Source organism: Poecilia reticulata, chromosome 12 (genome assembly GCF_904066995.2).
Source record: "Poecilia reticulata chromosome 12, P_reticulata-male-v2, whole genome shotgun sequence".
In the NCBI taxonomy this organism is placed as follows: domain Eukaryota; kingdom Metazoa; phylum Chordata; class Actinopteri; order Cyprinodontiformes; family Poeciliidae; genus Poecilia; species Poecilia reticulata.
The window spans coordinates 15757888-15784758 of NC_088841.1; the positions used below are offsets into that span (position 1 = coordinate 15757888).

General features: G+C 39.6%; 3 protein-coding genes across 4 annotated transcripts; all 3 read left to right on the top strand.

The window, feature by feature from the left end:
* Positions 1–6: 6 nt before the first annotated feature.
* Positions 7–5076, top strand: ess2 (ess-2 spliceosome associated protein). The gene is made up of 10 exons (XM_008424182.2): positions 7–416; positions 1079–1247; positions 1366–1449; positions 1560–1729; positions 2444–2561; positions 2700–2833; positions 3125–3227; positions 4003–4112; positions 4202–4317; positions 4412–5076. The coding sequence occupies exons 1-10, from the start codon at positions 273–275 to the stop codon at positions 4689–4691; spliced, it is 1428 nt and encodes a 475-aa protein (XP_008422404.1). The 5' UTR covers positions 7–272; the 3' UTR covers positions 4692–5076.
* A 1879-nt stretch (positions 5077–6955) lies between these two features.
* On the top strand, positions 6956–22125 carry dgcr2 (DiGeorge syndrome critical region gene 2). 2 transcript variants are annotated; one of them, XM_008424180.3, is made up of 11 exons: positions 6956–7443; positions 12370–12402; positions 13552–13674; positions 15763–15849; positions 15927–16137; positions 16748–16824; positions 16904–17086; positions 17174–17377; positions 17936–18088; positions 18255–18491; positions 19079–22125. In XM_008424180.3, the coding sequence occupies exons 1-11, from the start codon at positions 7359–7361 to the stop codon at positions 19309–19311; spliced, it is 1626 nt and encodes a 541-aa protein (XP_008422402.2). In that variant the 5' UTR covers positions 6956–7358; the 3' UTR covers positions 19312–22125. The 2 variants fall into 2 exon arrangements, with proteins under 2 accessions (XP_008422402.2, XP_008422403.2); XM_008424181.3 differs by lacking the exon at positions 12370–12402 and having other exon boundaries at positions 6957–7443.
* Positions 22126–23070: 945 nt separating this feature from the next.
* car15 (carbonic anhydrase 15) lies at positions 23071–26871 on the top strand. The gene is made up of 8 exons (XM_008424179.3): positions 23071–23785; positions 23881–23910; positions 25137–25313; positions 25401–25546; positions 25664–25756; positions 25837–25903; positions 26352–26512; positions 26596–26871. Exons 1-8 carry the CDS (start codon positions 23734–23736, stop codon positions 26806–26808), a joined length of 939 nt encoding a protein of 312 aa, XP_008422401.1. The 5' UTR covers positions 23071–23733; the 3' UTR covers positions 26809–26871.

Here is a 26871-nt window from a genome sequence, read left to right on the forward strand (position 1 = left end):
AGAAGAAGAAGAAGAAGACAACATTACGTAATTACGTTGCGTGTATGGTGTCGTACGGTGGCGTAATGGCTAAAAGTTAGATGAAACGTTACACTTAGCAAGGTTGACTCTTCTTTTAGTCTTTATATATTTATTTCCTTAACTTCATTTTAAACATATGTTATTTTTTTTAGCAGAAATACGCCCTTTGGTATTATTTAGAAGTCGTTTTTTTGATCGCAATAGAGTCGCCGTTACCGTTTGAGCTAAAAGGCTAACAGGCTCCATCCACAATGGAGGGTAGCGCCAGTGTTCGGAGAGCCTTGTCCGGGACTCTGGTTCCTTCAGCGGTCACAACCGTGGCTCTGTGTCAGCCTGAGGACAAAGAGGAGGGAAAACTGAAGAGAAAGGTTCTCGATGAAGAGGATTATATTCAGGTTAGTAACTCGAGACAAACACGGATTCAGAGACGACCTTGATCTCAAGATGTAAACATGTCATTAACAATGTAAGCGTCGAGGTATTCCCAACGTTTTGGCGTACAAACTTAAAGTTATAAACCTATGAGAAGTAGGAACTGGATATGTTTGCACAATGTTCTAATTGTTACTTGATATTATTCAGCTATTTTACAATTTTCTTAAGATTTTTGTTCAGGAGAACATGTGCAGCACCAAATATAATAAAGCAACAGATTCAGTTTGTCCACCGATCTCTGCAATTAGCCGTGCAGAGTTCAGACTCGACCAATTTTCTTGTGATCAACCACAGGGTATTTTGATTGACTTTAGAACGAAATCAAGATGTTTGAGATTCTTCGACGTATAAAATCGAGATGGTTCTTGAAATTCATTTTCTGCTACATTCACAACTACTGTCCTTTTAAATAATCTGGACAGTTTTCTTCTTAATCAAAGTTTGTCCAGAATCAGAACTGTAAGGTCATGCCTCCAAGAAACCTGGAAATCAGTATGAACCAAGAAAAACGTAATTAGTACATTTCTGCTTAATACTGCAGAACTGTTTTATGTTGCCTTAAATTTGGTTTTGTACATATTCTTAGTGATTGTGTCTTTCTTTACTTGGCTGCTTTTGACAGAGCTTGGAGAAAATTATCCAAAGGGACTTTTTCCCAGATGTCACCAAACTTCAAGCACAAAAGGATTACCTTGAAGCGGAGGAAAGTGGAGACCTCGAAAAGATGAGGGAGATATCCATTAGATACGGCTCATCGTTGAACAAATCTACACCACAAACCTCTGCACCTTGTAAGAAGAAGATTTCCAAATGAAATGAGTATTTATTTTACACTATATGATTTTTTTTTCTTGAGTGATTTATTTCTATTCCACTTTTTTATTTTTATTTTTTTTGGCAAAATGCAAGATTTGACCCCTGCCAGCTTTGAGACACCAGTCGGTCACGCAGGATCGCCGTCCTCCACTTACTGCAGTAAAAGCTCAGATGTGGGTAAGTTAAGACAAATATGCTCAGTTTAGTTTAACTCTGTTGATGTGGAAGTAAATTCAGTAGATATATGAGTAATTGACCCATCCATTTGTTGGACCACGTTTCTGTAGAGAGAAAGGATGATGACAAAGAAGAAAAAGAGCTGCCCAGTCTGGATCGTTTTCTTGCTAAAAACACCAGTGAAGATAATGCATCCTTCGAGCAGATAATGGATCAGGCAAAAGACAAAGAGAAACTGAAGCACGCCTGGTTGTATGAGGCAGAGGCTGAATTTAAACAGGTTGGTATTGATTTTGAGCTGTTATTTTCAAAGTAATTTAATGATATGCCTAAATTGAAGGGGTTTTTTTTGGGGGGGGGGAGTCTGGAGACATGTTTTTTTTTTAAATTATGGATGATCTGCACACTTTGATATTTATGAGTTTAAGCAATTATCATGGCAAGTTTTCTGTTAGATCTTGCTCTTTGATGTCTTAGTTTCAGATGCACACATATCTTATTCAAATAATACAGGCTCTGTTGATGCTCCACTGCTCTCATCAAGCAGCACCATCACCATGTGAAAAATCACAATATCTTGAAACTAAGTTGAAACTGCCTCAGATAATTCACACCGTAGCTTCATAGGTGCTATTTGGGTACAGCTTAAATTAAGCCATCTGCCTCCAGTGTGATTATAGCACAAGGTGTTTTTGTCGGCTTACAAGTTTTAGCTTAAAGTTGCATCACAACAACTCTGAGGCCTGTAGGGGTTGCTTGTTTCCAAAGCGACATTAATCCTGTTTATGATGCTGCCACGTAATTAAATCATCTACAGGGGAAAAAAAGTTGTAGCTGCACCTGAATGGTTTTGCAGTGCTGCTTGGAAGCTGAATTTGGATGTTTCCTGGACATTAGAGATCAGAAAAGAAAACATGACTGCTTTTGGGTGCATTTGTGGTTTACTGTAGAAAGAGTGGAAAAGATTTAAATCATCTGTGATCTTTTTTTGCAGCGCCACGAGGAGAACCTCGCCCTCCCGTCAATGGAGAAAGCTGCTCTTGAATGCGTCAAAGCTGGGCTGGAAACGTGGGAGTACAAAGCAAAAAATGCCTTGATGTACTATCCAGAGGGTATGAATGTTAAACTGAGAAAACTGATTTTTTTTTTTTTCATTAGTCAATTTCCCTTTAACACAGCCACAACATTTTCTAAAGTGTGGCATAAAATGTTTGATGATTAATTAAATGTAATTTTTACCTTTATTTTAGGTGTTAAAGATGATGATGCAATCTTCAAGAAGCCCAGAGAGGTGGTGCACAAGAACACTCGGTTTGTTGGAGATCCGTTCAGCAAAGCTCTGAACAAAAGCCAGATTCAACAGGCCGCGGCCCTCAATGCACAGGTAATGGGTGAAGTATTCACAGCACGGATACCTTGTGTAAAAATGAGTTTAAAACCAGAATTTGTTTTTATAATATTACTGTTTTTATTTAAAAAAGCAAATCACATATTGCTCCAGCTGTTGCTAAATATTATTAGTTATAAAAAATTTAACATTTATATTGGGATGAGTTCTGCTCTTTAGGTTTTCAGGACTTGACTGTTTTACTTCAATTTGTATTTTTTCAAAAGAAATGTTTATTTGAATGGTGTTTGAATGGATTCTGTTTATTTATTTTAATTGTTTTTGCAGTTCAAACAGGGTAAAGTTGGCCCCGATGGGAAGGAGCTAATACCGCATGAATCCCCAACAGTGAATGGATATGGCTTCGAAAGGACTCCATCACCTGCCCCTGGTGAGTGAACCTGCAAATTATTCAGTCCTATGAAGTAGGACTGAAACAAGTGTGATTAATCGATTATTGAAATAATTGTCAAACTTACTAGTAATTGATTAAAGGTTAATTGGAGTAAACAGATCCTAAAATATACCGTTTGGTTTGCTGAAAACATAACACTCTCAAAGCAGTAATTAGGCAAAACTGTTTTAAAAAAATTACAAATTTTGCATTATAGATGAAAACTTTCTTTAAAAGAATATTCTATCTAGAACTCCTAAACTTCACCCGGTTCATATTCTGCAAATTTCTCTTATTAAACACCTTTTAATGTCCAGTTATTAATTGGTTACATCTAAAAAATAGTCAACATATCAGCCCTGCTTAAGTAAAGCAGAAAGTGCTTATTTAAGCACCGTATTGCATTTATAATGCAAAAAATATATATTTTCTTATTTAGAAAAACTGATTTACATTTTTTTGCATATTTTTACTATTGTATAAAATAAGCACAAGTGTTTAAATGAAAAATCTGAGAATAATCAATTGCTAAAATAATCGCTACCTTCCGCCCTACTTTGAGGTTCATTCACTTTTTAAGTTCCCTCTTTTCTATTTATTTTATCCATTATCCAAACTGATGACTTCGTACTTTCATACTTGTATTTGCTCAGTCATCTGTTCCAAATTGATCTTTAGTCTAATCTTTAGTCATATTTTATTGCTTGCTCCGAGTTTCTCAGAAGCACTCTTTTGGATAGTTTCATCCAAATGTCATTTTTGACTTTTTCAGGTGTTGCTGATTCGCCTCTGATGACTTGGGGAGAGATCGAGAGCACGCCGTTCCGTCTGGACGGATCAGACACGCCGTATGTTGAGCGAAATCACGGCCCGTCATTCAAGGTTAGCGAGATATCCTTTTTTATGTCTGCATTATAAATGTCTAATTATTTATCTCGCTACATTTTGATGCTTATTGTTGTATTCAAAAGATTCCCGAACCAGGACGGAGAGAGAGGCTGGGTATAAAGATGGCAAATGAGGCTGCTGCGAAAAATCGTGCAAAGAAACAGGAGGCATTGAGAAAGGTTACAGAGAACCTGGCAAGGTAAGGAGTGCACTACCTCTGTTAAATGTTTTCCTGATTTATATACTGATGGAGAAATTCTCAAAACTAAGAGAACACTTTTTCTACGTTGCAGTCTTACGCCTAAAGGTCTGAGCCCGGCCCTAACGCCCGCCCTGCAGCGGCTTGTAAATCGGACTTCTAGCAAATACACAGACAAAGCGCTGCGGGCAAGTTACACGCCGTCGCCCTCGCACAGGGTCACCCCCTGCAAGTCTCCCTTCGCCGGACCAGCCACTCCTTCAGGAACGCCAACGCCCACCAAGGCTAAGACGCCGAGCTCGCAGGACCTCACATCACTCACGGACAATCTGCTGCAGCTTCCCAAGAGACGGAAAGCCTCAGACTTTTTCTAAGAAAAGCTGCTCTACGTTCAAACTGTTAAAAACTTCTGTTTAAAAAAAGTCTTCAAAACTTACGAGAAGAGGACTTCTCCAAATAAAGGACAGCTAGAATTTCTATTGTTCTGTTGCTAAATTCAATGGCAAATATGATTATTAGTGTGTCTGTGAAATGCATCTTGTCCAATTTTCTCAGTATTTCCTTTTTTGAAACGGAAAATTTGAGATATTATGTATTTATTATGATCTAGTGTGGTTCTTGAAACTTATACAAACATATGGGATCATAAAGCCAAGCTCAATATATCAGTGTTTGTTTCTGTTACTTCAAAATGTCATAAAATGTAAGACTAATGGATTTTTACAATGCAATATATGAATGTGGTAATTTTGTCCAGTATCAGTTTTGGTGCAGTTTTTAAATCAGACAATTTAAATCAACTTTATAGTGTGTAACATCAAAGTAGTGTTTTATTATTTTTTAAGCCAAAGAAATTTACTTTGGGTTTATTCATCTTTGCAAGCACCCCTAGTAAAGTGTGCATAAAGTGCAGTGTGAATGCTGTAAGCTGAATATTTTAGTGAAAATTGCAGATGCACAACTGCAGACTTGCAGAAATGTAAAAAAAAAAAAAAAATAGGCAGAAGCACCAGAATAAAGCAAAATCCTGCAAAATGCAAATAGAAAACTTGTAGAAGAGTGAAAACTTTCAGTCAATGCAGAACTCTGTTTCCATCCATCCATTTTCTTACACCCTTGTCCCTCAGTGAGGTCGGGAGGGTTGCTGGTGCCCATCTCCAGCTAACGTTCCGGGCGAGAGGCGGGGTACACCCTGGACAGGTCGCCAGTATGTCACAGGGCAACACAGACACACAGGACACACACACTCACACCTAGGGGCAATTTGGAGAGGCCAATTAACTTGACAGTCATGTTTTTGGACTGTGGTAGGAAATCGGAGTACCCGGAGAAAACCCACTATGCACAGGGAGAACATGCAAACTCCATGCAGAAAGACCGGGGCCCGGAATCAAACACAGAACCTTCTTGCTGCAAGGCAACAGCTCTACCAACTGCACCACTGTGCAGCCTCAGCTTTGTTTACAAAGCTCAATTGTAAGGTGATAAGAGTATGTGTTAAAATGAGTTAAAAAGCTAAAGCTAGCTGAAATACAAATAGCCTGTAGGTTAGGGCTAGCATCTTGACCTACAACATGAAGTTTGAAAATAAAACAGTGATAGCATCTAGGCTAGCACTAGCATGTTAATCTACAGTAACATACTCAGTGCTATCGTTGGAATTGGGGTAGGAAGATTTGGGAACCTTCAGAGCTAGTGGGCCAGTGTTTCTTAGTGGCCAGAGCAAGAAAGTTAATTTACCAAAATAAAGTGAATCTGAGTTTCTGGTTATCATTAGATGTAGCATTCATCTGGTTAAAACAAGAAAGTTTTGAGTTTTGCATTTTGTTGAGAAACTCCTTCTGAGTTTATTTCTTAGCTCTGGCTGTTAAAAGCTTCCATTTAAAGGGGCTCCCTCTGACTCTCCATGTTCTCACTCTGTTTCATCAATGATGACACTCAAACATCCCACGAAGTGTTGATGTTTTGCTGTTGTTTAATGTTTAAAACAGACTTTTTTATAATGTGTAAATCTCATCCATCCATCCATTTTCTTTACACCCTTGTCCCTCAGTGGGGTCGGGAGGGTTGCTGGTGCCCATCTCCAGCCAGCGTACCGGGCGAGAGGCGGGGTACACCCTGACCAGGTCGCCAGTCTGTCACAGGGCAACACAGACACACACACTCACACCTAGGGGCAATTTGGAGAGGCCAATTAACCTGACAGTCATGTTTTTGGACTGTGGGAGGAAAATGGAGTACCTGGAGAAAACCCATGCATGCACAGGGAGAACATGCAAGCTCCATGCAGAAAGACCGGGGCCGGGAATCGAACCCAGAACCTTCTTGCTGCACTGCAACAGCTCTACCAACTGCACCACTGTGCAGCCTCAGAGCTGTGCAGCTCCCTAAATCTCAGTATAACAAAAATGTAAAACTTACATTTGTTAAAAATGTAAATTGCTAAAATTTGTTTTATATCTTATTATAACCAGAAGAGTTCTCATAACAAAATTCTGTTACTGAAATGGTATGGAACCTATCAAATAAAAATCCTAATATATAGCAGTTGCCCCCGATGGTTCAACTCTCTTCCACCGCCTCTGTAAGATGCGTTAAAAGTTGCTCCCATTGTGGCTCCACCCGCCCCCCCAGCCCCACATACACAGTGTCTGTTTGGGTATAATCTGGCAGACTCCGCCCCGGCAGCACCTCCAGCTGATGGTCTGCCTGTGAGCTGCTGAATGTTTGGAATTGTTGTGATGGGAGGCCGCAGCCATCTTGGATGAGCGCCGCTCCGCACCGAGCACCAACGGTCGACGGTTACCGAGGAGCAACCAGTTAGCTAACGTTAGCTGCTGCTGGGAGAGATTAACCTCGCCTCTTATTACGACTATGCTTTATTTGCGCCGTGTTATGTAGTCGACGCATTGTGTGCGCAAAAATGGGCATAAGTAGTTTTAAACGTTTTGCGGCTATAATTTAAAAAAGGGAAAGGCGTTGCTGAACCTCGGTATATTTTTACATTTCTGGATAGAGGAGTTACTATGAATGGAGGATAAATGTTGCCGAAGGCTGACAGCAGCAGTTTCGTCCTCCTCTTCTCTCTTCTCTTCGTTCTCACACTAACGGACCCACCACGGACAGGTAAATAAACCCAAGTTTGTTTATTTTTTGACATGTGTTCCTGTTCCGTTTGCTCGACTAAAAAAAAGTGGGAGAAACAGATTTACAGCTGCAGGTCAGGCGCAGCGGCCTGTTGGTCAGACCTGGGACTCTGGTAGTTTTCAACCCGTCTCCCTGCTGCTGTTGTTCAGGGTGCAGCTCCAGCTAGCTGTGTACGCAGTACCTGTATTTCACTCCCAAACTAGGTCACTTGCAACAGCCAGCAGATATGCATTTATTAGACTTCATTGTTTTTGTTTTTTTATCGTTATTGTTTTTATTCAAATATACTAACTTCGGTTAATTATACGTTAATTCCTCATTAAAATGGTGCACCCTGATTTAGTTTAATTAGTTAATTTAATCACTGCAATCCTAGGTTGATCTCCCTCACTTAGTCTGCAATTTAAAATGCATGAAAGGGATTCATCTTCCTCCTTCACCAGACCTGGCTGACATTCATCTCCACCATTAAATACAACAGATTTGGCAGAAAAAATACTAACAATTGTTACTGCTGCCTGTAAAGATGACTTGGTTAAGCGAAAACCCTGTGTTTTGCTCTAAATAATGCACCACCTTATTGGAATACTACTCTGTTATCTGTTTAGAAGTCTTTTTTTTTATCAATCAAGGAAGTGTGGATTTTCCTCAACCAAAAGCATTTATTGGTGCTTTGAATGATCTTCTGTAAAAAGCTTTGTAAGCATCACCACAGGACAAATCTGTGGTTTCCTTCAAGCTTGGTCTCGTGATCCCGTCAATTGTGTTGGATTAGAGTAACCTTATCAGTGGAGCTCAAGGATAAACTCATTATTGTTTGGCTCCAACCAGAGGACTGACCTCCTACCTAGAGAGCAAATTAAAAGGAAAAAGGAAAACATTGTTTATATTTGTGCTGTGGGCATTTATTTGACAGCTTCTTTTCGATTTGTAGTCAAATTAGGTTTTTAAAGGGGTTACAAGATGAGTTATAGCTTTGTTGTTGTATTTCCATAGCTTTAGCCCTTAGTGTGAAGGTCATTTTTGTGCACATTTCATCAAGACGCCTAACGGTTTTGAGAACAATGCGTAGAGTTCACTCAGTGCATGTTTGGAAACGGCTGCTGGTTGTTTGGGTGATGATATTTTTCACCGTGTGTCACTGTGGGTTTCTGTGGACTCTTATCTTCTTGAGAGCTGCTTGACAAGGACTTTAAGTACTGAAAAAGAAACAAAATTACTACTCGCATAATTTAGGTGGATAATAAAATTATTAATAGAACCTGCTTTAATTTTAACAGGATGTTATTTAGCAATCATGCTGCCATTCGGCATTCATAAATCTTAAAGCTCATTGCATCCTTATTTTTACACGCCAGATGTATTTCACAACACATTTACTTAGTGCTATTTTTAAAATAAGGACACAGACTTTCATAAGTCAAGTATAAATTAAAGGGAGACAGTCAAACGATAAAGAATCTCTTTTCTAGTCGAGAGATGGAAGCAACTCTTGCATGTGCTTCGTGTATAACTGCACACTGTGGAGTAACATTGTGGTAGGGTTTGGTACACATGATGGGCCTCTAAAGAGTTTCTGAGGTCATTTTCACGGCCTCTGGTTTGCTCCAGTAATATGGAGAATGGATTTTAGCATTAAACCGTGGCTGACTGAAATGCCACACAAGAGTTTGTTCAGACTACTTCAACTGGGGTGTTATGTTGGAGACTAAAATCAAATAAAATGGTGGACTAAAACTCCTCACAGCCAGAATATTTTAAAAAATAACTGTTTGCTGAAGTTTTTTGTGGACTTAAAATAGACTGAAGATTTGTGATTTTCTCATTTAAAACATGAAAAAGTTCATTTCAGCTTTTGTCTGGCATCGTTTTGCAACACTTGGCTTGTTACTTATAGGAGTATAAATAATTTCAGAGCATAGTCATTGAGTGTTAATATAAAATATTAAACTGTAAATAAAGATAATTTTGATATTTATCTGTTAGGGTTCTCTATGCGGTTGGGAACAGGTTTTTGATTGCGCTATGCCTCCCTGTAGAAACCCGTAAAACATTCCCCATCCTCTTGACATTCCTGACTCAGAATAAGACCTTTTCTTAAATACAAAACAAAAAAAACTCGTGTGGTTGGGCGATCTAATGTTTACTCATTCTGAAACGAGGTGAAAACAGATTTCTTTGAGAGAGATTTATGTGATTATACTGTCTGGAATACAATTTTATACATTTTTGAAGTTTCAGTTGTTACTACCGCTACTTTTGCACGGACTGTGGTAACATTTCCTCATAAAATGAGGTAGTCCAGTGGTACTACTTGCCATTTGCATTCATCGAATCACAACTGAAACCGAGGTCTGTCTGGGGAAAAATATGATTAACAACTTCTTGTTACCAGAAGTGGCAAAGCAGTTTTTACACAATGAAAACTGTTTATTTTGGTTAGTTTTTTTATTTTTTGAAGGAAATTGACCCACAGAGCTTTTATCTGCTCAAAGTTCGAATTAAATGTGAGAAGATGCAAAGAAAATAATTACCTGTACCCACTCTCTGCTTTTAACACAAACCTCCAGGTTGAATAATCGGTGCGGGAGAAAGCTCCCGTACATTGCCACGTTTTGCTCTCCGTTATCAGGCCAGTCTGGGCTGTAAATTGTCTACGCATCAAAAAAAAAATGTCTCTAAGTGAAAGAGCACCCATATTAAAATGTTGCTTGGTTATTTTTCACTCTTGTTTGTTTTCTTGACAGCTGCAGATGCTCTCACAAAGAGAGTTTCTGAAGGGCAGCCTTGATAAGCTCTTCTAACACAGAATTAATAACGTTAAGGAAGCGACTCAATGTCCTAACAACACGCCTCTACAGCTTACTTTAAACTGGTGTTTGCTCCTGTTTTTGTTCGGAGCGTTGAGCTGAAGTTCAAGGATAATTCTGGCGTTTTTATTCTTCCTTTTGACGGTACCGGTTGATGATTTTCCTCAGAAGGTTGCAGTGAGGTTCCACAGCAGGGACTGCAGGTCATTTTACATTTGAAGCTGAAACAGCCAGTACAGTCTCTCAATGTCGAGGCTTTAAAACATTTTCAGATTGTTCAACACAATAATGTGCACTTCCTAAATGCATTTCTGCAAGCTGTGCACATACAAATGAGCTGAGTTTTCAAAATTGACCTTGCGAAACATGATCGTATGACTCACTTGGTAACACTGGTTGACAGGCATTCACAATGTGGATCAGAAAGAGATTAGGAAACTAGGATATGAATCATTTAAAATGATCTATACTGATATTTAGGCTTGGCACTTAATCTCCATGATGAAAATGTAAAAACATTTTTGTTGTTTGGCTTTGAACCATTGATTCATCACATCATACCCTAATTTTATTAAATGCAGTATAGTACTTTAGGGTTGTATGATATCAGAAAATCTTGATAATGTGATATTGTTGTTGAATATATTGTGATGTTTTTCCTCGCTCTTCATTTCTCTATTATTGCGATGCTAAATCATTCTGTGCGCTTAAACATCCTGACCACTTTTAGATTTATTATGCATCAGCATCAGGGGCAGCTTTCATCTAATCACACTGTAGCACAAAGAGTATAAAATGCATGGAGCTGTACGTAGAATTGCTCATCAAATATTGCCCAAAGTGTATCTCATTAATGATTATTTAAGTATGAAATTGAAGAACTCCTTCGTAAACTTTCTTAAACAAAGGGCAGTTAGTTGAAGAAAGCATCAGAGTTGTAAAACATGAATAATTTTTTAAATGTCATTATCATTAGTCCAAAAATGTCTACTCTCTATCTACTGCCTGAAACAGATTTACTCAACCTTTTATAGTCAACTTTTATCCAATAAAGAAAATGTAGATTCCATGTATTACTAAATTCAATTAAAAATATATATATACTTATCTAGCATTTATAAGACAAACATTTTTTTTTTAATCTTTTTATCCAAAACACTGTGTCGGATAAAAATTCCTTTCAGATTCTCCTTTCTTATTTCTGTAAAATTCAGAAATATGCATAATTGTTACACACTTAAAAATAAAGTGTTTTAGACTGAGAACATGGTGACAATCAAAGCTGGTCTTTAATGTTTGATAACTTAAAGCATCTATAAGCTCTGTTCTTGTGCAGTTTTCAGTTATACAGTTACAAATGTATCAAATATGTAAATAATCATCCATGCAGTCAGACTTCATCTGCTTCAGAGCATGCATTTATATTAAGTCGATATAACACAATTCAAATATTCTGTGCTTCTCTGACCAAAGAAATCGTAATGTTGCGCAGAAAAATGTATAAAGAAATTCTACAGATGTTCATATATTTATTATGCTGATAATGCTACTGACTTTCAACTTGACAAATTCCTTCTTCACCCTTGCAGCCCTCCCTCCCCCTTAAAGACATGCATATTTAATATTCCTCCTCAGTGATATATTTTTAAATCCATGGCTTTTAATGTTACCCCTGCTTGTTGGTCATAATGCATTCAGTCCCTGGAAACTAACACAACCCTGCAATAGGATACATCTCAATCCACTTAGTGTCACTAAAAAAAAGATGTTTTGGCAATCTCAAATGGTTTCTCTCAGAGTACAGCGCTGGTGTGTAGATCTACGTCCAACAGTCTGCATTCAGCCAGAATAGTTTTATAACATTTTACTGAAATTTTTAGCATGTTTTTAGGTTAGGTGCAACAGTCTTTAATCTAAAAAAAAAAAAAAAAAGTATGTGTGATTGGGTTTTTGAGACTTTGCAAATTAGGTTATGTTCATAAGTTTGCAACACAAACTCCATTAATCTTGCAATGTAGTGATCTATTTGAATTACAGGTAAAAATGAAACGGTAATTATCTAGATAGTCATATTATTATTGTCTATTTATTTCAGGTCCACGACTAGCTCTGGCAAGATTATTGTCAGGTAAGAAAGCTTTTTTTTTTGCTGTAGAGTTGACTTATCGTTTTCTGAGAAAGGACCAGCAGCCCCAAAATGTTGTTTTACAAAATTCCCAGAATATTTTCTAATTAGGAAAGTTTTGTCAAAAGTCCTCTGTTTCCCATCCATCCATCCATCCATCCATTTTCTTTACACCCTCGTCCCTCAGTGGGGTCATGAGGTGCTGGTGCCTCTCCAGCTAACGTTTTGGGCGAGAGGCGGGGTTCACCCTGGACAGGTCGCCAGTCTGACGCAGGGCAACACAGAGACACACAGGACAAACAACCATGCACACACACACTCTCACCTAGGGACAATTTAGAGAGGCCAATTAACCTGACAGTCATGTTTGTGGACTGTGGGAGGAAACCAGAGTACCTGGAGAAAACCCACCATGCACAGGGAGAACATGCAAACTCCATGCAGAAAGACCGGGGCCGGGAATCGAACCCAGAACCTTCTTGCTGCAAGGCAACAGCTCTACCAACTGCACCACTGTGCAGCCCCTCTGTTTCCCAATCCCTAAAATAGTTTTCTGAGAAGCAACTTAAAGGTCATATTTGAAGTAAAAACATGAAGCAATGAAGCTCCAAAGATGACGGTTCAGTGCCTTTTGTCCTTATTGAATGTCATCGACTGTAGAGGTTAAGTTCTGGTCAGCTGAAGTCTTGAGGCAGTTTTTTTTTTGTTGTTGTTGTTTTGATGACAACTTAATAAAAGCAGCATTGTTGTTTTTACGTCAATGACCTGATCTTGGCAGTTTGACGAATGACTCTTTGAAGCAGATTGCCTTAACACGCTGTTTGACACAAAACAGATGCCTGTTTAAAAATGTGCAGACAAGATCAAATTTGTCTACAGATTTATGAATCCGTCTTTTATTATCGCTCTTTTGGGAGATTAATATCTGTAGAGAACATGAGAAGAAGGCTGAATAGTTTCTAAGATAGTTTGCCCCACATTTGACACCTGTTTGCAGCCATTTCAACCACCGTCATCTTTGATTTTAAATGCTTATTTTGCTGCCTTTATAGCTCTTCATGCATATTTTATATCCCTGCTGAGTTTTTCTTGTTTCAAAAGGTGTTCAACTTGCACATATTTAACCACACAACCCATCTTGTTGTGTTTCAGAGCAGCGCTGCAACACTGGGCAGTTCGCCTGCCGCAGTGGGAAGATGCAGTGTATCCCCATTTCCTGGCAGTGTGACGGCTGGACAGCATGCGAGGACAAAAGCGACGAGATGGACTGTCCCCGTAAGTTCGACTCCCTTTATGCAGCCATTCTAACACCTGTGCTTCTGGAGCTTTGATTTCTCTGGAGGCCTGCAGCACACAGGATGTTTCAGGCATAAAGGATCAAATCACAGGCAAGCAGCTTTAAAAAAAAAAAAAAAGAAATATGGCTGCTCCTATGGTCCCTTCGGCATGTAGAGAAATTGCATCAATCTGTATTGTGTTGTGCAGCATGACTACATTAGGGCATATTTGGTGTATTCTTCCCTAGAGCTGCTGTTTATGTTTGCAGTGAGTGATTAGTATCAACAAACCTCCATATTTCCCAAAAAGCATTAATATTAATAAACAAACAAATCAGGAGTAGTGGTGTAAAAAACAGGAGAACACAGGGTTAAAGTCTCTGTTTTTGTTTACCATTGGGTTGATCCCCTCAGCAGTGTGTAGATGTTACAGAGCTAAGCTTTTTGACTGAAATCCTATTGTTTCCCCCTAAATCCTGACGTCTTATCCCCGGATCCCTGATCGCATAATGGGAATTATTAGAAGGATTGAGTACAGCATGTGACCTCCATAAAGGAGTAGCTGTTCTGGCTTTGAGTTAATGCTGGTGGTGCACACCTGATTACGGTTTCACACTGGCCCCTTTTTTCGTTATTCAATAAGGCTACAGACTCCTGAAGTAGAAGAAAATATGATCACTTTTTCATCTTCATGTCTAATATTTACAACCATTTAGAAATGTTAATGTTTTTAGTAAATTTTAAACAGAAGTACTTTTTTGCTTGGTCACATAATATGCAGAGGATGTGAAAACACAAGATAAGCTCAATGGATGCTCCTGTAACCAGAGAAATTATTTCATTAGCAGGTGTAATTCCAGTTAATGCAGGCTTTGATTTTGGAGAGGCGGCAGGGTTTCCCCCAGTGTATTATAAGCCTGGCGGGCCACCAGACTTTACTTGTGCCCCCACCAGGATAAGCATTGCTTATTTATTTAAGTTTTTTTTAATCTTTGCATTTTTAAGACTTTGTAGTTGGTGTTGAGCTATTAAACTTCCAATCTTCCAATAACACATAATTATCAAGTGATATTTTCAAGTTTCCTGTCAACTTTAAACATTTTTTAACTCAAAAACATGACGGGTTGCTGGATAAATGACTGTCTCAACCACTGGGCTTAGTAAGTTTTCTAGGGGAAACCTTGTGCATATTGGATCTTGAAGTCAGCGTTTGAAAAATTCTCAGTCCTCGGCAGGTGTTCCAGTTGATTTTTCAGAGTCTGAAGTCGGATTTTCGCATTAACTTTGTAATCCGAACAGCTGCTAAACCCAGACTTTTACATTAGAGCGGCATGATTCATCCTTCCAGAGAACTTTTTCCACTGCTCCAGAGTTCAGTGGCAGCATGCTTTATTTCACTCCATCTGAAGCTTTGCATTGTAAAGATTGGATGCAGCTCTCCATGAAGCTGTTCTTGAGTTAATCTGAAGGCTGCATGACTTGTGGCGGTTTGGAGCTACAGTTGGTGTTGGTGATCTTTGGTTGGATGTAACAGGTATGAACTTATCTATCAAAGGAAGACCTGTCACTAGAAATTACCTTCATGCTTATTAAACATCCCCTTTAACATGCACTAACTTTTTTATTTTGTGCTTCTGAAGTAACTCTGCTTCTGTGATTTTACAAGTGACCTTTAGCATGCTGTGCAGTAATCATTCGGCCTCTGGCTCCAAGGACAGATAATGTGTTCTGTTACTACATCGACATTTTTATTCCTGCATCGACAGGCAAATGTATTCAATTTCTCCTGATTTGCTGCCACTTTGATGGCCTTGTTGCAGGAGGAGAGTTTGTTGTGCGTAGACAATGCCAGGCTTCTTCCGTCTGTCCAGATCTTAATCTCATTAAACTGCTAATCATACTTAGAAGAGGCTAAAATCTGCAAAGCTTTCCAGCTGCTTTTTCTGTCCTCAGATCTGGATCTTCCTGCTTGATCTTTTGACTCAAAGTTGATCGGTTTGGGTTGTGTAATTATCTTGTTCTTCGTTCCAGAGATTATTTGTGTGGTCTGCAAGTGCAACTGACTGATAATCAAAATGTTTTGCAGTTATAAAGGCGGAGAGGTTTCGCTTTGAGAACGGATACGACAATGTAGAAGATGTCATCGGCGTGGCTCAGCCCGTTCGCTTCAACAGTGAGCATCTCACTTTTGTCTCAGTGCTTCTGCAGCTTGAGTCACTGCAGCCGTCAAAATGTCCTCCCTGCTTACAGAGAAGTGTCCCAACGGCTGGCATCACTACGAGAAGACGGCCAGCTGCTATAAAGTCTACCTGAAGAACGAGAACTACTGGAAGGCCGTGGATACGTGCCAGAAGGTTAACGGCTCCTTGGCTACGTTCGTGACCAGCGAGGAGCTCCAGTTCATACTGGAGATCGAGCTGGACTTTGACGACAAAGTGTGTGAGCGCAAAGAACAGTGCACGTGAGTGGATGTTTACTTTCTTACTTCGGGAACATTTACCTTAAGTTGATGCTCTGTAGGAATCTATTGTTCTGATGACTAATCAATTAATTGGATAAAACTGGCACATTCTGCAGATTTTTCATTGAAATAATATTAGAGATACTTTAAAAGATACAAATAATTCTGTTCCTTCTTTTTTAAAATAAGGAAATAAACATTTTCTTTTTTAAAATGCAGTAATATACTGTTCATTTAGTAAATTTGAACCTAAAACTTGAGGAATTGTAGTTTCACAGACAAAGCAGTTTATATCTTAAAAACAAAATGCAGATATATTTGTTTAATTTACTCTCCATTACTGCTGTGAATATTTTTTTCAGCAAACTGTTTAATTAATGATTAATTGATTACTAAATTAGTTGACCATTATTTCAGTAATCAATTCATCCTGATTAATAGTTTCAGTCCTGATGCTCTGTCTTTACTGACAGATAAATGTTTGAGCACGTTGACTCAGAGGTCATAGAGTGATAGCCTGCCATCTAGCGGTGAAAATGTGTCGGTTCATGAACCCAGAAATAAGTCCTTGGACTCAGCATGTAGTAACGTGTAGTAAAACTCTGTCCAGGTTTTGGGTGGGCTATCAGTATGTGATCACCAATCGAAGTCACACCTTGGAGGGCCGTTGGGAAGTGGCCTCCAAAGGTAACGGAAGGAAGACGAGTTGAATAGTCTCTGCTCTGTGATCTGGGTTGGGCAGTAAGGATGCGCTGTTTCCTCACAGGGTCCATGCAGGTGATTTGGCCGCCTGAGGGCCTGGAGAAGTTTGGGGAGACCTCTCCCTCTCAGGACAACGTCTTCTGCGCCCAGCTGCAACGCTTCCAGAGCAAGAGCATGAATGAACACGGCCTGCACAGCTGGGACGCCGAGAACTGCTACAAGAAGTTCCCGTTCCTCTGCAAGAGGAGTATGTGCTCACTCCGTTTGCTTCCAGATGTGCCTATAATCAGCTGTTTTATTAATATTTCTTTATTTTTGGTTACTCTCTACACAGGGCAAACATGTGTGGATATAAAAGACAATGTAGTAAATGAGGGCTACTACTTCACCCCGAAGGGGGACGACCCGTGTCTGAGCTGCACGTGTCATGACGGCGAGCCGGAGATGTGTGTGGCGGCGCTATGTGAGCGGCCGCAGGGCTGCACTCGCTTTCAGAAGGATCCCAAAGAGTGCTGCAAGTTCACCTGCCTGGATCCCGGTACTTGTGTTCATCTTTTGGTCTCTGCCGCTTTGTGATTGTACAAGGAAACCATGGACATTTATACCCGTTACTGCAGAATCTTAAGCACTACAAGAAATGTAGATTAGGGCCGCAACTAGTGCAGCGAAAAAATTTATTCTAACATCCACATGTGAAAAGTTCAGCATTTTATGGTTGACTTGACATTAATACAGTCTAGGGCTGATTAACCAATTAATAATTGAATAGAAAAAAAAGTGCTGAATAGTTAAAGCAAAAACTATGATGCTTACAGACAAAGGCTATTTTTTTATCTTAAATACATAATGAATATATTTTTGGCACATTTTTGACTTAATTATTACTTTCAGCATGTTGTTCTTTCAGCAAATGCCTTTTCTGTGTCTGTAGCCTTCAGTTAACAGTTAATCAATTACAAAAGTAGTAACGATTATTCCAATAATTGATTAATTGCAATTAATTTAAACTATTAACTAGTTGTACTTTCCGATTGTGCTTAAATGCACAGGCGAAAGTCTTATTTTGTGTGTGTTGTTTTTTTTGTTTTCCCCTCAGATGGAAGCACTCTGTTTGATTCGATGGCCAGTGGGATGAGGCTGATCGTCAGCTGCATCTCGTCCTTCCTCATCCTGTCGCTGCTGCTCTTCATGGTGCACAGACTTCGTCAGAGAAGACGCGAACGCATCGAGACTCTGATCGGAGGCAACTGTAAGCCTCAACCGATCAATATGATGTCATTTAGTTTAATCTGATGAAATAGGATAAATAACACACTACTTATATCCTGTGATTGATTTGCAGTTTCTGCTTTTAATTATGCTGTAATCTCTATTAATCTTTTAACATTTCACATTTTTTTGTTTGTTTTCCTCAGTGCACCACTTCAACCTTGGAAGACGAGTGCCTGGCTTCGACTACGGCCCAGATGCCTTCGGTACCGGTCTCACTCCTCTGCACCTGTCTGATGATGGCGAAGGCGGGGCTTTTCATTTCCAGGAGCCGCCTCCGCCGTACGCCGCCTACAAATACGCCGACATCCAGCACCCAGACGACCCCCCTCCTCCGTACGAAGCCTCCATCAACCCAGACACTTTCCTCTACGTGGACTTCGGTAGGGAGCGTCCGTCCTCATGTCCGACTAGCTCGTCATGCGAACTGAAGAGCTGCAGCTAGCAAATATTTTATCAATTATTCTATCGATTTATTCTGACAATCAGATTTTTTGAAAATTGTCACATTCTGCTAAGCTTTCATTTAACCACTTAAGTTTTTTTTTTTTGCATAATATTAGAAATACTCTGAATATGAGTCTTTATGCCCAGTTAACGATTAATCCATTACTAAACTAGTTGACAATTTTTTCAATCATCTGATGGAAATATCTTGGGACACTTTACATAAGAAATACAAGAGCTTGTTTTAAGTTGATAAAAATTCCTTATAATGAAAAAGTACTAGTTGCACTAGTATTTCACTAAAACCTCATCCTTTTTCATCAATATTAGGGAAATATTGACTTAAAATGAACTCATGTTTCTTGCTGAACTTGTAAGTTAGTTTAGTCTGTTTGCACCAGAAACTAGACCTGCAGGATTACTCTGTAGGATTCAGTGTTTTTGCAGTGCATGTTTAATCGTTTGAGCCCTGGATGAGCTCTGATTGTCTCTTCTCCTCTCTTTTCTTCATCGTTGCCTCCAGGACACAGCGGGGTCTCCATGGTGCCGAGCCAGATGAACACTCTGGGCGACGGACTTGAGGTCGAACTTCCCAACTCCCCCGCTCCAGCGCCCGTTTGTGTGCCGTCGTCTCAAGAGAGGGAGGACTCCATAGATAGCAGCACCCTCCTGGTGGGCCCCGACACGCCAACAGATGCCCACGCCCCCGCCCCTCTGCCCGCAGACTGCACGTCCTCCCTCAGCACTGTGGTATAGGAGCGAAGGACGGAGCCGAGCCCGGATCTCACTAGTCAGAACTGCAGGCTGTTGATGTCGGCCGCCGGGAGGAGACTCGTGTTTTGTACAGACGTATAAGGAGGAGCGGCGACTGATTTCTTACAGCGGGGTTTTTCCTTGTGAAGACGAAGTGTTCGGTTTTGTTTGCTTTTTGAAGACACTGGCATCCGAGGGAGCAGCAAGGACTGATTCTGTACAAATAAAAACAAACGCATCCCAATAATTTGACATGGCTGTGCTCTTTGTTTTGTTGCTGAGAAGCAGCCTAATTGGGTGAAACCCCGACTGCTGTAAATGCTCCCTGAGGTTCAGACTTTATACCTGTGTTTCAGTCCCGCACAGCGTCGAACTACCAACCCAGCTTTCGTTGCTTGTACGCTTTTTGTTGCGTCACACTTTGAAGCGGCAGCGTCTTTACCGATCTCCAAGCTACTATAACGTCCACACCGTCTGCTGCAGCATGACCCAGAGCTGATGAAAACCTTCATTTTTACAATCCGATCTAAGCAGCCGTCTTCCAGATTTATAGCACAGATTTGCAGAAGCAGATGTTTTATAGCTCAGAAGGTGTTTGGTAGTCTATTATCGTTGGGTTTTTATCGGGTTATGCTGACAAAAAAAAGCTTTAGATGTCAGAAGACTGTGGTGATGCTGGTTATTATCAGTTTGGTGTTGCATTTATTAATTTATGACTGCAGGCTGTAATTTTGGTTGCTTGTTGGAGACGTTTAAGCTGATTGTGATTAATGATGTGACAAAGACCTGGTTAATGTAAGGGCAAAGATTAGAGTTGAAGGTCTTTCATAAAAGGAAAAAAAAAAAAGATTTAAAATATTTCTCCAATTGTGAATTTAAGTCATGCTAACATTCAAATTCTGTATTATTTGTGGTTGGGCCGTTGTGTACAGTCTTCACGCTTTGATTTGTGAGGTAAGCTCATCGACTGTGGCTTCCTGTCCATCCCAGAATGTGCCAACCAGGCGTGGGCTGGCGCAACGTTTTCTTCGTAACATAATTTTAGTAAAAAAAAAAAAAATGTATATCAAGATCTTTACATGCAACTGTGAAACAAAAAGGCAGCATATAGTAATCTTATTGGTTTAATTAAAAGTATACCTTGGTGTTGCTAAAACAATCTGAGATATTGGTTATTACAGGTTTAATAATTCAACTGGCTTTATTCTAAAATATAAAACCGAGAATGAACACAAACTACATAGTAGCAGCTTTCAACCAAACATGGCGATTGTTCACAATGTTCCTGTTTAACCATGTAATTCTGGATGGGTATGGAAAATTCTTCGTATAATCCAAGGACAAATGAATGAAATAATCCAAGGAAAAATAAATACTTTTTGGCTTCTGGACTCTTACAACATGTGGTTTTTAAAATTGGCCTTTAGATGCCAAAAAAGCATTAATTACATTGATTTCTGGAGACGGATCAAAGAGTCTTTATTTCATTACTGTACGTCATATTAGTGCTCAATTAAAAAAATCCATATATCTATTTGACTTTTAAATGGAGATAAGTTTGTTCAGTTTCCAAATATATAGTGAAATATCCCTTTAAACACACGGATGAATTGTAAACCAACCAAATAATAAACCTCATCCTTACTGAAATGTTCAGCCTGTCATAAAATCTACCATGGAAAAAAATTAATAAATTTTGAAGTGTAAACTTTGAGCGGAGAATATTTTAGCTTTTTGCCCAGTTTAAAAACTCAGAAACCTGATCATTATTAGATCTATCTAGCCTGCAGTCCGCTGCTTACCGTACAAAGCTAGCCAACTAGTTTAAAATCAAAAATATTTCCACACAGCCTGATTTCTTGTTCTTAAAATCCAAGCACAAGTTTAGTACCTGAGCTCTACCTCTTTCTCTGGCATTTTATTAAAGGGAATTGAAATGGGTGGCCAGCCCACGCCTGGGTTGAACCTCTGCAGAACATGACGATGGTGTTTCTGCAAAACTGTTGCTGTTTTTGTTTTGTCTTTGCCTCTCTTTGATGAAATGTGTATTTAAAAGAAAGAAATTGTAAGTTTGGAGCAAGTAAGACGACAATCGTCGGATTCATTCGAGGATGTATTCGACGGAGTTGGAGTTTTGGTGTTTTTTTTTTTGTTTGTTTTTTGGAGGTTCCTCCATCACCACCAGCAGCATCCAAACTCATGATCCGCCCCCAAAAATGGTTTAAAATATGTGTGACTCCACATCTCATTCGAATGTACTGAATATACATATATATATATATATATATATATATATATGTGTGTGTGTGTGTGTAATACATGAATTTTTGTGCTCATCTTTAACTCATTTCTTTTTTTATTTTCTACTTTTTGCGTTGACAATCCACAGTGGATTACCCAGCAAACAGAGTCATGTTTTCATACGCTGCCAAACGTGAGCATGTGTGTTTAACAGATGGTGTTCAGTTCTGTTTGCACCATCTTTGTTTTGGTTTTCTTCTTGCTTTATGTACCTTTTGGTGCATGTTTTTTTTTTATTTTTATGTGTTGGCATGCTGAGAGGTAATTTTAGCACAACAGTGTACAGTAGATTTAAAGGCTCACACATGTATGAACTGAAAGCCGGGTGGTGGTGGGTGGGGGGGGATTGTAATGCAACTTATGCTACATTTCATTGTCTCTTGTTTGACAGCCCTTAAATTAAAAACGGGGGGAAAAAAAAAAAAAAACAAGCCTGTGTTTTTCCAACATAGATCTACATCTAATCTTAATAAACTGCACTGTGAAATCCGAGCTGGGGCCGCGATCCAAACTTTACGCTGAGCCTATTCATTTATCCTCCGCAATTTCTTTTTTTCTTTTTTTTCCCCCTCCTTCGTCAAGGAAATCCCTCCACCTGACCAAATGTCAAAGAGATTTAAGGTGGAATGCAGGGAAATCCCCCTCCCCACCCCGACCTAAGCAGTGAGACGTGGGGGGCCCGGGGGAGGGGGGGCGGAGAGGAGATGTAGATGATTTGAAGGAAGCGAGTATAACGCAGCTCAGAGTGACTCATACAGGCAGCAGGCGGAGCGGAGAGAGCGATACCCAGCTGGAGAGTGTTGTCTGGGATGAAGGGAGGCTTTGTCCTCTACCCCCCCCACCCCACGGAGCAACGAGTGACAGAATCGCGAAATGTATTCCTGATGAGGGAGAAACGCTTAACGGTTCGATCAACGCTCAGGTTCGCGACGAACATGGAGTCAAATTACGAAGCTGACGATTCATTGGGTTGTTGTGTGTGTGTGTGTGTGTGTTTTTTTTTTTTTTTAAGGATTAGAAATGAAAACATACTAAACATTTTTCTTCAGATTTGGATAATAAAATTCACTTTTTAGTGTTTTTTTATATTGTATTCAAGCCATGAGATTAAAATTGTGGGTTTTATTTAGACTTGTACGATAAAATTACTTGTTTTTATTTTTATTAGAATTGGGAAAAAACGTTAAAATGCCTCCTTTGTTTTTAGACTTGGGCCATATGAATAAAAAAATTTTTTTTTTTAAATTAATATTTATTTTATTGAAGTTAAACTTTGAAAATGATTGTTTTTAAGGATCATGAAATTATTTTTTGATTTCTTTATTTTGCTGCATTCAAGCCATGAAATTAAAATGTATTATAATTTTTTTAATCCTACAATGAGATTACTTTTTTACTTATATTTATGTTATTGGAGTTGGACCATAACATAAAAATATATATATATTTTTGTTTGTTTTTAATATTTGGGCCATAGAATTAACTTTTTAATTTTCAGTATTATACCATAAAATTACCTATTCTTACTCCATTTAAATTATAGAAGTTAGACCACAGCATTAAAATGTTTCTTTTTCTTGTTTTCTTTATTTATTCTTTTTAGATTTGGGCCATAAAATTTCCCTTATAATTTTAAAACTAAACTATGATTAATATTATTTTTTTTATTTACACCATAAAATTACCTAATTTGATTTATTTATGCTGTTTTATGACAATCTCTTAATCTGGACAGTTAAAAAAAAAACGTAATTTATTTAAATAAAATAATTGGCATTTTATGGTCTAATACAAATGTAATTCTGCACAATTATGTATGTTTAGAGCATAAACCCAACTTTCTAGACACACTGATGTGTAGGTTAAAACACATCCTCTCATGAAAGGGTCTTGTTACTAGTCACTGAGCATCTCCGATGGCTTCTGGGAGGAGGGGTGAAGCCGTCCTCGCATCAATGAGGCTGTTGATCAGAAAGGACCACTGGACTGGTAATGACACAGTTCACTGATCAGTCCCAGAGGAAATAAAACTCCGCTTTCACCACCCACCCCACTTAAGCCGGACGTTCCTGCAGATCTGTCTTCATTCTACCTCAACACACGCAGACGGCTGCCTGAGCCACCATGCAGCGGAGCTCAGCTCTCCTCATGCTCCTGCTTCTGTGCGCTGATTCGCGTAAGAGTCCCAAGTTGATATCAAAAACTTTGTGTCTGGTTAATTAAGTTTAAGAAAACTTTTGGTTGATTGTGCTGGTTATTTGTGTTTTCCAGAGGACTATTGCTATGATGAGCCACATTGTGGTAAGTAAAATAATAACTGTTAAGTTTGGAGACACTAGGTTTACATTTGGAGCCATCATTTCAGCAGGACTAAATAAAATATTTTATCTCCAAATAACTTGATAGACTTTAAAGCTTTCAATGCAAATTTCTCTTGTGCTAAAGTTGTTTCCCACCAGTATTTGATCCTGTCCTCCATGTTAGCTCAGCAGCATCTTATGCTACAGATTAAAGCTGTTGATCATCTCAGCTTCTTATTAAACAGCTTCTGTAGATTTTTTTTTTTATCTCCTCACAGTTACAAGAACCTTTCAGATTTATTTCAGCGAGTTTCATTGTTGAAACTCTGATTTTCTTTCTTCTCTTAAACCACTTTGTGGTTCCTCAAGAACATAAAACCTTACCAATGCATGTATGCTCAAATATAGTCATAAACCTTCACTAATATTTGGTTAAATGTACTTTAGTGACTGGAAACTATTTGCTTTTTGTTGCTATCAACAGGCACCAGAGTTAAAAGCCTGCTTTACATATATATATATATTTTTGTTTGTATTTGTAGTTTTATGTTTTTAAATGGTCTTTGTGTGCCCCCTTTTCTAATGGCGCCCTGGGCAGCTGCCTATATGGTCACCACTGTTTCATTTAGAAGATTTTGATTTAAAGTGCAGTTAAATAATCTGGCCCCATAATCTCGGGGTTGCAAGCAAGTTTGAAGGTGCTGGTTTTAGGAGAAATCACTTCTTTCTCATTTGGCGCCATCTTGGTGGTTACCACGGCTAAATCCTAATAAACCTACTTTCATCTAAGTGGGAAACGATACGAAACGCACATCTAGAGCTGTTTTAGAATGACGATGACAAAAATCAGATTGATTTTATGGAAAAGCCCCAAAGTATAAAAAGTATCATTGTAACCTTCAATTTCAGAGAAAACCTGCATTAAGCTGGTACTTGTGGACCATATTTTTGTTTTAAGCATGTGTTGAATCAATGGGCTACATGTGGGGCCCACACAGGAATGCTGGAAAGAAGGAGGGTTTGAATTAGTTTTGGAGTCGGAGTTATCTGAACTGAAAATCATGTTGTTTTTTTTTGTTTTTTTTTTTAAATCACCTGAAAATGACATATTTTTAAATATTTTCCTTGCTCTCTTTTTGCTTCTTGGAACACATATTTAACTTTCATCTTGATCCTGTTCTGGAGAGTCCAGCTGACTCGGTGATTCTCTCTTTACCTCTGCGTCAGATCCATATTCATGGGGCGACTCCTTCCCTTCATGCCACCCTTTACTCGAGCGCTGCCACTCTCCCATTAACCTGGACCACCAGTTGGTCCGAAACGACTCCTTGGGGCCGTTGCACCTTGAGGGTTTCGACGCGGTCCAACCAGGCCACTGGACGCTTGAGAACGACGGACACTCTGGTGAGCATCCCGCAGATTCTCCTCGCCTTCCCGTCGTGTCCAGTGTTGGATTTGACGTCCGTGTTGCGCCTTCCCTCCCTCCTTCAGTTTTGCTACAGGTTGGCAGCGGCATGGCTGTGAGCGGCGGAGGTCTTCCAGATGTTTACCACACCATCCAGCTGCACTTCCACTGGGGAGGCCTGGCGACGAACGGCTCTGAGCACACGGTGGACGGGCGCAGATATCCGATGGAGGTACAGTATGGTCAGTAGGCAGCTCTACTCCGTCTGTTGCAGCAGGCTGCCGCGCCGCAGCCGCGCCGCAGCCGCCCCTCAACGCCGCCGCTGCGCCGGTTTTGATGTCGTCCGCAGATGCACATAGTCAACATGAAGTCCGTCCACCCCAATGAGTCTGCAGCTTTGGACGACCCAACAGGATTTGCTGTTCTTGGCTTCTTCGTTGATGTTAGTTGATGAAAACGTGCGACACCTTTCATTGCAATGTGGATGCAGTTTTTGCAGAAGGTCGTTTACTTTTGTTGCAGGTCGTTTATGCGGACAATGTTCATTTTGGACACATTTCACAAAAACTGTCTTCCGTGGCGTACAGAGGTCAGACTCACCATTTACAATCACCTGCTGCTGCACTGAAAAAAAATAAATAAATAAAAAATTTGACCAAGTATTTTTTGGTCTAGTTTCTAGTGCAAACATCTTGAAACGCTTGAAATAAGACAAAGCTAACCTACAAAGAACTTTTCAGCAAGACACAGGAACTTATTTTAAGTGAACCATTCCTTAATTTTCATTTAGTACTAGCTTCACTTTTAACAAGACATTTTTCTCTTCTTATCAGAGAAATAATCTGCCGGTGGAATCAGCACTAGAACTTTTTCATCAGGAATTATTGACTTAAAATCTTGCTGAAAAGTTACTTGTGGGTGTGTTTTGTCTTGTTTCGCGTGCATTAAGATGTTTGCACTAGAAACTAGAACAGAAGCATTTGGTGAAACTTTGTTTTTGCAGGTTTCTAACATGGCTGTGCATCTTTTCCCTCAAGGCCAGATGACTAAAGTAAAGCCATTCCCACTCCTGAGTCTCCTGCCGAAGCACAACATGAGTCAGTATTACCGTTATTCTGGCAGCCTCACCACCCCTCCCTGCTCCCAGGCCGTAGTTTGGACTCTCTATGAGGTCCCCATCTACATCTCCTGGTCCCAGGTTGGTTCTGATTCCTAAAAAATCACAGGATTCCTGCCTGACTGTAAAACCCCCCCCAAAAAACAACTATTTTTCTTCCTCAGCTGGCTCAGTTTACCTCGCAGATCTTCTCGACGGAGGAAGACGCAGAGCAGGTGACGCCTCTGCAGAACAACTTCAGACATGTCCATCCCACCTTCAGCTGCACCGTGTCGGCCTCCAGAGACGCCGGGCTCCTCAGGGCGGCGGCCGGCCGACCGATCCGGTCAAATCTGCTGCACATCATCGTCCTGGGGAGTTTCATCTTTAAACTTTAACATTCCTGTTATCCCACAATGATGTCTGAGATTTCTATAAAAACCTCACTGGAAAGTGTCAAA